Source organism: Alligator sinensis, unplaced genomic scaffold (genome assembly GCF_000455745.1).
Source record: "Alligator sinensis unplaced genomic scaffold, ASM45574v1 scaffold773_1, whole genome shotgun sequence".
In the NCBI taxonomy this organism is placed as follows: domain Eukaryota; kingdom Metazoa; phylum Chordata; order Crocodylia; family Alligatoridae; genus Alligator; species Alligator sinensis.
The window spans coordinates 819342-829712 of NW_005842403.1; the positions used below are offsets into that span (position 1 = coordinate 819342).

Genomic DNA, 10371 nt, shown 5'->3' on the forward strand with positions numbered 1-10371 from the left:
GGGTAGAAGGAACTCAGTTTCTGATGCTGGGCAACGGTGACCTATGCCCTGGTTCTGGTGAGCCTAAAATTAGCAACCGGATGGGTGCAGGATTGCTGGTTGGATGGAGAGGTTGCCTGGGTAACAATGTGAGTTTCTTGAAGGGACCCATGTCGACCTTTTGGGAGGGAATGGAGGCTGCATGTGCTTGCATGATTTGAACAATTAAGGCATTCAGTGACTTGACCAAATTGGGATCATCGAGTATCTCCAAGGCAACCAACTTTGTTTTCTCCTTTCTCCCTCTAGAAACAAAGGACGAGCTAGAAGAATTAATGTCCGACATCAAAAAGACGGCAAACAAAGTGCGCTCCAAGTTAAAGAGTAAGTATCTGTTTGCAGCGTTCCTACAGAATGCAAGCGAATGGCCTCCTGACTCCTGCACCAGTCTGTCTCTTAGCTCCCTAAAGGGATCTTGCGTACTTACTAGACATTGATCAGTGGCTTCTGTGCCATTGAACCAAGTTCAGAATGCTATGTATGCTCCAGTTTTGCAATTATACAATGTACTGCGGCATTTATTGCTCCCTTCAGCTTTAAGTATCTAGTCTTTCTGGCTATGAAGATCATTTCTTAAAAATAAATTGACCCACATGGAAAATGATGCTGCTCTGGAAAAGAGCTTAAAACATGGCTGAGTGGAATGACCCTCCCTGACCATCTTGTTTGGGATACTGTGGACTCTGACTGTGTGGCCAGGGAATCTAGTATTTTTCCTCAGTTACCACAGCATTGAGTATTTTGCTACAGAATGAATATTTCCCAGCTCCCAGCCTCATCACGCACATGGGAGGATGGAAACAGAAGATATGTCATAAGTGTCCGATAAACTACCATTCCTGCAAAATTTAGGAGTGCTTGGCACATAGTCAAATCACTCAGTGCCACAGTTTGGCCATATCCTTCCATTAGCAAACTGAACTCGTGTAGAAAGCTGAGCATCAGAGTTGGTATAAAGGGACTGCTTAGCATCCTGACTTCTGTGAGCAGGTTTGTTCCCTGAGGAGCTCCTCAGTCACTTCTCCCCACTAAAACACAGTCTTTAAGCCTCAAACAAACAGACAAATAGGCAAACAAATCCAGATCTTTATGCCCTGTCCCAGGCACTAGGAGGGGAATCCCCTTGATTCTGACCTCCAGTAGAGCAGCTTTGCTCTTCTTTGTAGCAAGCTGGTCTTACTCATGGCTTTCTTCTCTGCAAACTGTTCCCCTGCAGCTTACCCTTCTCCCCCTCCAGGTTTTAAGCTGTGGGATGCTTCCTTATTAGCCGAAGGCCCTGCAACTGCAGATCCCTAATAGACCTGGCTACCCCTTCTTACAGGGACAGACCATGCTATTATAGTTGGGTATTAGGGAAGGAAGAGCTATGTGTAGATTGCTCAGTGTGGTCCCTGCCTCCACAAGATGGGTCCATGCAGGATCTTCACTAGTATCTTCCAGTCTAGTATGAAAGATCCAAAGCAACGAGCTTCCCAACCCTTCTAGTCAGAGATGACCTGCATCTGATATTTAGCCGTAACTTGTATGTCTGATTCATCCTGTGGGCCCTAATTATGCCCAGCTGGACTGTACCAAGCAATTACTTGTTTGCTGTAGGGGTTACACTTTTCTCAGGCTGCCTCTGATGAACTGTTTGCCATCTGTAGCTTTAATATCTATTTGTAAATTGCCCTGTGCAGCCCTCAGGTTGTATCTGTCACTGCTTTGTCTGATTTTTTTTTTTGCTGATATGAATGTGTTGTGATAGGCTATATAGGCTGTGTGCATCCTGACAGCAGGAAGGGGTTAATGCAGTCCCATGGAGAGAGTCTCATTTTGGAGCACAGTGATAGAGAGGAAAGAACTTCTGCAGAGCTCTAATGAGAGGGTTTGAGATGCAGAAGCTGAAAGGCCTAGTGAGCAGCTGGGGTGGTAATTAGTATCTGTATGGGCCGGCTGTTTTCACTGGCATTTGTTGGAGGAGTTGCTTCCCTCATCTTGTTCCTTTAAACAAGGCTACAGTAAGTGAAAGCAGTTTGGTTTGCCTGGGTATCTGATGGCTGAAAAGAGTGCCTTGTGGGGTAAACTTTATATATATCTTCAAGGAAGAACTGTGTCTTCCTCTGTTAATAGAGCACATCTGAGATGTGCCTGTCTTCAGGTCCCAATACTGAATGCATTATTCCCAGGGCACTCTCATTAAGATTACACAGAGTGGAACTACCTCCTCTGCAAGACATGACCAGTATAGCAGGGTGACATCCCCAGAGGTGACCAGAAGCCCCTGGAGGCCTCCAAAAATTCCCTTTTTGCCCTGCTCACTCTGGGAACTCTCTCTCCTTCACTTGCTTGCCACATCTTGATGTCTTTTATGGTTATAAAAGGGAGGCTGCCCCAGGGCTTCCCAGACCTGGTTTTGCTCTAGTGACCACCTGATGGCTATAGTCCTTTGCCTTATGAGCTAATTGCATGGCTCCTACACCATGCCCTATGCCTTGTAGAAGGGATCCTCGTGGGCAATTTTATGTCACACATCTACATTCACGCAGCCCTCCTCCAGGTCCTCAGACCCTCAGCCTCTTACACAGCCCTCTTCTGCGCCTTCAGAGTGCTCGGTCTCTCGTCCCCTATGCAGGCTTCCGAGGCCACTTGTTCCAGGTGCCTTCTCCTGCCCCATAAGCCCTGTCCTGTTCCCTGCACTGATTCAGAGGTCCAGTACTTTCCCTCAGATCTCCCTCTCTCCTGGCATGCTTTTCCCTCTTGGACCCCCATCATCACAGATGGTACTGCACCGTGGATCTCTCTACACTGTACCACCAGTACCCTGATCCTCTTTTCTCTGGCTGTGGCCACCCTCTGACCTTCAGCCTATCTAAAGCCCTGGCCCCACCTGGGGCCAGTTGGGAGACTATTGGAATCAGTCCCATGATTACTAATCCTTATTCGCCTATGGGTCCACTCTCTGTACGGCCAGCTGTTTCCCGGCTAATGCACTAATGTAACACCTGTACAGGATGAAACAGGCCAGTGTGCTGAGACAGAGGCTCCTTCCTCTCTGGAGTGCTTGTGCTTGAAGTTACAGGACAAGGTAAAACCTCTGTTCTGGTATTTGTCACTTTTGCCAAGACAGATTTGTCCTCACTAGGCTCTGCATCAGTAGTACAGTCTTCATGTCTAGTGGCCAGCTGGGTAATCAGTTTATTCCAGATGTATACTTCTCCCCTCCTGGGTCAGTCATTCAGATTGATATACGGTGCCAGTTCTGAAGATGCAGGGCCCTTCTAGAGAGGACTGCAGTGAAGGAGAGAGTAAAGGAAGGTCATCTCTTTTATCAGTGCTCTCCATTTTGCTGGCATCTTTCTACCTTGCGGCAACAAAGAAAAGGCTGTGTAGTGAACCTGATGGACAGTTTCCATTATCAGAAGAATCAATCTTTGTAACAACCAGGAAGTGAAGACAATGAGACTATTGACCCGAGGATGACTGCAGCATGCAGGAATACTCCGACTAGGTCTTGCTGGTGATGGATTTAAGAAACTCTTGAGGCAGACTGGAGCCCCAGGTGGCAGACTCTTTCAGCCAGGGCTACACAGTGTCTCCTGCTGTGATTCTGGTGACCACAGTGTCTGGAAATTGCAGTCCATAGAGAGTTTTAGCAGTGACTCTTGAACTTTTCCTTTACTGGTTAGCTTTCCTTTTGGCACTGAGTTTGGTCTACAAAAGCAGACTGCTTGCCTTTTGGGGCACAAGTTTGGACATGCGCCATTTCAAGGGCCAATTGTTGCATCCTGTACAATTAGGAAAATAATGTTTTTGCCTCTTCAGGAGACATTTTCACTCCGTTCCATGATTATGCAGCTCTGGAAATTTGCGCTAGTGTTGAATAGGCCTGCCATGTAAGAATGCCTTTCTCTAGCACTGTGACTGTCATGGCCACCCCACATCATTTTTCAAATATGGATGGTTGAAGGTATTTTGCTAATCAGGCCAGGCCTCTCTTGTTCTGCTATCTGTAACCATGTAAACCAGTACAGCCTGTTCCATGGTTAGGTTGTCAGCAATTAAACTGGCACCCACACCTGGGCTATCCTGGATGAGGAGGGTGTGTGGACACCCAGCAGGACTAAAAACAACACCTGTCAAAAGGCAGATGAGCTCTCTGTGACCAACACCCATCCATACCAGGAGAGGAGATGGGCACAGCCAGGTCACTGCCCAAAAAATCGCCGGTGACACAAAGCCACTCAACTAACCTAGGAGGGTTGTAACAGCATCTAAGGTACCGCAACAGTCACAGCAGCCTCAGGGCTGACTGGACTTGAAGGTCTTTGGGGACTTGACCCTGTATGTACTCCATTGTGCATATACTGTGTGTGCCTGCACTTTGCGTGCCTCAGACTAGAGTTCCCAGCCAGCAGTGGTCATCCAGTCCATGTCTGTGCTCTGTCACTGTCCCTGTATACCATACAGAGGGCAGGAAGGGTAGGGCAAGACCAACTGGCATGCTAGTTCCTTCTCGCTACTATCAGAAAAAATGCCAGTGTCTGTAGCTAGGCCAGCTTTCTTATCTCAATTTATGTTCATAGCTACTTGTGAGTTCTTGCAGTTCTTAGATATCAGTGTTTGTTTAGCATAATTTAAGGGGCAGGGGAAATAAGGAGTAGGGCTGTGCGAAGCTTCAGTCTCTGATCCAATTCCGGTAGAGATTCATTCCGATTTGGTGGCTGAATCTCCAAATCTGAATCAAATCAGAGGGCCCTTTAATCTCTCCGAATCAATTCAGAGAGTTTCGGAAAGATTCAGAGATTCAGACATAGACACAGCTTTAAATGTGCTGCAGCGCTGAGGTGGATGGTGTGTCCCACAGGAGTGTGGGAGGCTCCCCAGCACGCTTGGCCCCCCTGTGTCCCCCCCCCGGCTCGGTGACTGGTGCCTCCTGGGTCTGGGGTGGGGGCACCTGAGGTCCCCCTGCAGCCGATCGCTGAGCTGAGGGGCACAGCGGGGGTCTCCCAGTGTGCTCCCCAGTGGACCCAGAAGTGAACCGGAAGTACTTCTGGGTTTGCTGCTGAGCATGTGGAGGGTCCCCCCACACTCCTGTGGGATGCTCCATGCACCCCAGCATCTCAGTGATCACAAGCCACGCTGGTACCTCAAGGTATGTAGAAAAACTTTTAAATCTGTGTCTATGTCCGAATCGCTGATTCTCCGAATCAGCATCGAATCCTCAGATTCAGATTCAGCCAAATTGAATCAGGGACAGCATTCTGAATCCACGAATCGAATCAGTGTTCCTGATTCAGGCCAAATCCGAATAGAATAGGGACCTCTTCACATATCCCTAAGAAGGAGTATCCCGTAGAGCTTTCACTTCCACTTCTTATTCATCTTTAGTGCAAAGAGAGACTATATTTAAATAAGGGTGACCCTTATTTTGTTTGGGGGAAACTTACTGTAGGTCACTTTTTTTGGCTGAGGGAAAATCAATTCAGGAGTATTTTGACAAATCATCTATATTTGGCTCAGCCTTCATCTGGCCCCACAGGCTTCATGTATAGCAGGATCAGAAGTCAGTAGTGTTGGACTCGAGAGTTCCTTTCCTCAAGCTATTTACTCAAGAATTCAGTTCTTAGAGAAAAGATGGGAGCAGAGGAGGGCAAACTGAATTGCCTAGGAAGGAAATGAGAAACAAATTGTCTTCAAAATACTCCTCATAAAAACTTCTGCTTATCCCTGCTGTTTTAAGTCTGAGGAAACACTGCATCCCCATATGAATGTCACTGGGGTTCCTAAAAAGCACTTTAGTGCTAAAATCTAGAGCTTCTCCAGTGTTTCTTAGTATTTGAACTATTGGCATGGACTTTCCTTGATTCCCATATGAGCAGTACCTGGCAACCAGCTGCCTTCTGTATCGAGCAGAACTTTGTATGGTGATGTGGCACCGTGGACATCAATTTTATCACTTCTAGGTAAAAAAGGACTGCCACTATGCTTGTCTGGCACCCAACCATAAGCCACACTGGAGATATGCATGTAGTGCCAAAAGGTGAGCTGGGATCTTCATGGTACTATTCTGCTCGCCAGTACCAACCACAGGCCAAGGTAAACTTTTTAGTGATTCTTTTCTCAACAGTGCCTCCTTCGGGCTCTGAGATGTTACATTCCTCAAATGCCAGGATCCTGCTGCTATTGTCCTGACTTCACTTTCTTATATCCTACCTGGAGGAGCACAGTATTCTGTTCTTGAACCCTGTCAGATTCCCTGAAGGTCTTAGCTGCTGCCTTTTTCTTTCTTTGGTCTCCATCATAATAAACATCCTCTGACAGAAAGGCTGAATGACTGCACTTCTGTGGAGAATAAATTAGTCATTACTGAGCTTGACATTCTAGAGTTTGATTTATCAGGCAATCATGGCAAAATGTGAATTTAATTAAATGGCCTCCAGAAAAAAAGAGAACAACCTATGGAAACTGTCAGAGAAGGCAAATTGCTGATGAGATCTATTTGCAGATGGCCTTAGATGGCCTTTTCTTTGGTTATAACACAGTGACATTCCCATGTGAGAATGTGTCATTTGAGGGCAATGTCATCAGTGAGAAGACCGATATCAGAGTCCTAAATTCATTAGGTTTCCATACCTTCCTGCCTTCTAGGCTGCTGTCCCCAAAAGGCTCAGGCTGGCCTATACTAAAAATAAAATGTCATAATATAGATAAAATATTAGCATAACATAGAAATTGATAAAAAAAAATTCTCCAGACATCATCCCAAAACATAGCTCTATCTGCTAAAAAACTGCCCAAATAAAAAAAAAAGACTTTCTTCTGGAAAATATCCAGGATTTGGCTCTTATGGATCACAAGGGGGAAAGGTGTTTCAGAGCTGAAGAGAGACTGTCAAGAATGAATTCCCATGTTTTTGCCAAACAAGCTTGGTGGACAGATGTAATTTAAAGGAGATTGTTCTTGGCTGTCTTTAAGGATTATGATGGAACATAAAGGAGGAGGTAGCCCCTTGGGTATGTAGGGCCCAGGCCATTTAGGACCTTATAGGACTGGCTCCACGGATGCAGGGAGAGCAGTGGACATGATACACCTTCACTTTAGCAATGCTTTTGATACGGTCTCCCCCACCATTCGTGTAAGCAAGCTAAGGAAGTATGGGTTGGATGAATGAACTGTAAGGTGGATAGAGAACTGTCTGGATCATTGGACTTAAAGGGTAGTAATCAATGGCTTGATGTCTGGTTGGTAGCTGGTATCGAGTGGACTGTCCCAGGGTTCGGTCCTGGGGCTGGTTTTGTTAAGTATCTTCATCAATGATCTGTAAGATGGGATAGAGTATACCCTCAGTATGTTTGCAGATTACTCCAGGTTGGGTGGAGTAGCATATACACTGGAGGGTAGGGCTAGAATTCAGAGAGACCTAGACAAATTGAAGGAGTGGACCAAAAGAAAATTTCATGAGGTTCAATAAGAAGAAGTGCAAAGTCTGCACTTAGGACAGAACAACCCCATGGAGTGGTACAAGACTGGAGACTGACTGGCTAAGCAGCAGCTCAACAGAAAAGGATCTAGGTGTTACAGTGGACAATAAGCTGAATATGAGCCAGCTGTGTGCCCCTGTGAAGAAGGTAATGGCATACAGGAGCTGCATTAGTAGGAACATGGCCAGCAGATTGAGGGAAATGATTGTTCCCTTCTATTCATAGACTCATAGATTGTAAGGCTGGAAGGGACCTCAGAAGATCATCCGGTCCAGCCTCACTGCACCAGGCAGCAAAGACAACTGGAGTCAGGTGAGCCCAGCAAGGTGACTGTCCAGTCTCTTGAAGATTTCCAGGGAAGGCGATTGCACCACCTCTGGAGGGAGCTTATTCCACAGTCTGGACACCCTAACTGTGAAGAAGTTTTTCCTAGTGTTGAACCTGAAACAGTCTTCCAGGAGTTTGTGGCTATTACTCCTGGTGAACAGTTGTTCACTGAGCCCTTGATGTACTCCCCTGATGTAGTGGTGAGCTGCTACGAAGTCCCCTCTCAGCCTTCTCTTTTTCAGGCTGAAGAGTCCCAGGTCCCTCAGCCTTTCCTTTTATGGCTTGCTGCGCAAGTCTGTCATCATACAGGTGGCCCTTCTTTAGACTCTCTCAAGCTGCACCACATTCTTGTTAAAGTGTGGTGCCCAGAAGTGTGGTGTCCAGGTGAAGATAACACCCTAGAGAGGAGGAACCAGATCCAGGCTGACCTAGACAGGTTGGGGAAGTGGGCAGAGAGCAACAGGATGCAATTCAATAAGGACAAGTGCAAGGTGCTGCATCTAGGGAGAAAGAACTGCCATCATAGCTATAGGCTGGGGGGCGACCTTCTCAGCACCACTGAGGCAGAAAGAGATCTTGGAGTCACTGTTGACTCCAGGATGAACATGAGTCATCAATGTGATGAAGTAGTTGGCAGAGCCAATCACACCTTGTCTTGTATCCCTAGGTGCTTCACAAATAGGTCCAGGGAGGTGATTCTTCCTCTCTATGTGGCACTGGTCAGGCCGCAGCTGGAGTACTGTGTCCAGTTCTGGATGCCGCAATTCAAGTGGGATGCAGACAATCTAGAGAGGGTCCAAAGAAGAGCCACTTGTCTGATTAGAGGCCTGTAGGGAAGGCCCTACAAGGAAAGGCTAAGGGACCTTAACCTCTTCAGCCTCTCCAAGAGAAGGCTGAGAGGGGACCTTGTGGTGGCGTACAGATTCATAAGGGGAGAGCAACATGAAGTAGGAGACGATCTGTTTACCAGGGCACCCCCTGGAACAACAAGGAACAATGGCCATAAGCTACTGGAGAGAAGGTTTAGACTGGACATTAGAAAAAAGTTCTTCTCATTCAGGGTTGCCAGGACCTGGAATGGGCTTCCAAGGGAGGTGGTGCTCGCCCCATCCTTGGGGGCCTTCAGGAGGAGACTGGACAGGCACCTGGCTGGGTTCACATGATCCCAGGTCTGGTGACCTTTTCCTTGCCTGCTCTGGCAGGGGGTCAGACTAGATGGCCCACTGAGCTCCCTTCTGACCCTAGAATCTATGAATTCATAACTTGCTGACAGTCAGGATTTATAATGGAAACCAGACACAATACTCCAGCTGTGGTCTCACCAATGCTGAGTAGAGCAAAAAAATCACTTCCTTGGTTTTGCTGGAGATGCATCCATTGATGCTTGTCAGAATATTATTTGCCCTGCTGGCTACAGCATCAGACTGCTGGCTCATATTCATACTGTGCTCTATTATTACCCCCATGTCCCTTTCATTCATGGTGCTGGTCAGTTTGGTGCTGCCAAGCCTGTAGGTGTGTAGGGGATTGTTCATCCCCAGGTAGAGCACTTTACATTTCTCAATGTTGCACTTCATCCGGTTCCGATTCACCCAACTTGCCAGCCTGTCTAGGTCCACCTGTATCTGTAGCCTATCTTCAAGCGTGACCATGCTTCCCCATAACTTGGTGTCATCTGCGAACTTGGACAATGAACTCTTCACCCCCACATCCAAATCATTGATAAAAATGTTGAAAAGCACTGGACCAAGCATGGACCCCAAGGGACATCACTGGTCACTTTCTGCCAGGACGACACAGATCCGTTCATTAGAACTCTCTGGGTCCTACCCCGCAGTCAGCTTCCTACCCACCTAACTGTCTCGCAGTGAAGCCCACAATCCTCCAATTTTTTCTTAAGAAAACATACCAGATCAAAGGTTGGAAGTCAAGGTATACAATGTTAGCCTCCTCTCTCTTATCCAGGTGGCAAGTTACCTGATCATAAAAGGAGATGAGGCTGGTAAGACGAGACCTGGCCGTGACAAAGCCATGCTGGCTGTTGTTCAGAATCCTACCTTCTGCAAACCTATCTGGCACTGGTGAGGCCACATCTGGAGTACTGTGTCCAGTTTTGGGCTCCCCACTACAAAAAGGATATGGACAAATTGGAGAGAATCCAGTGGATGGAGCTAGAATAGTCTTAGTGTCGGCAGATAACAGAACAAGGAGCAGTGGTCTCAAGTTGCAGCAAGGGATTAGATATTAGGAAGAACTTTCTGTCCAGGAGGGATATAAAGCACTGGAACAGGTTACCCAGAGAGGTTGTGGGATCTCCATCTTTGGAGGATTTTAATACCTGGCTTGACAAAGCCGTGGCTAGAATGATCTGGTTGGGGATGGCCCTGCTTTGAGCAGGGGGTTGGACTGGATGACCTCCCAAGTTCCCTTCCAACCCTAATCTTTTGTGATTCTGTGATTCTAAGTTACCCTATAGAAAAGGTCCTGAGGGGTGGCAAGTACTCTCTCATCACTCTTGGGGACCTTGCCACTAGGAAAGAGT

General features: G+C 47.1%; 1 protein-coding gene across 5 annotated transcripts in view; it reads left to right on the top strand.

The window, feature by feature from the left end:
* Positions 1–10371, top strand: part of STX1A (syntaxin 1A) — a 313683-nt gene that overhangs the window by 213462 nt on the left and 89850 nt on the right. For all 5 annotated transcript variants that reach the window (XR_003095558.1, XM_006029900.3, XM_025211368.1 and 2 more), the window contains exon 4: positions 289–363. Coding sequence is in view for 4 of the 5 variants with exons in the window: in XM_006029900.3 (XP_006029962.1) it covers positions 289–363 (75 nt within the window). In the remaining variant the exon portion in view is untranslated. The remainder of the gene's footprint in view (positions 1–288; positions 364–10371) is intronic.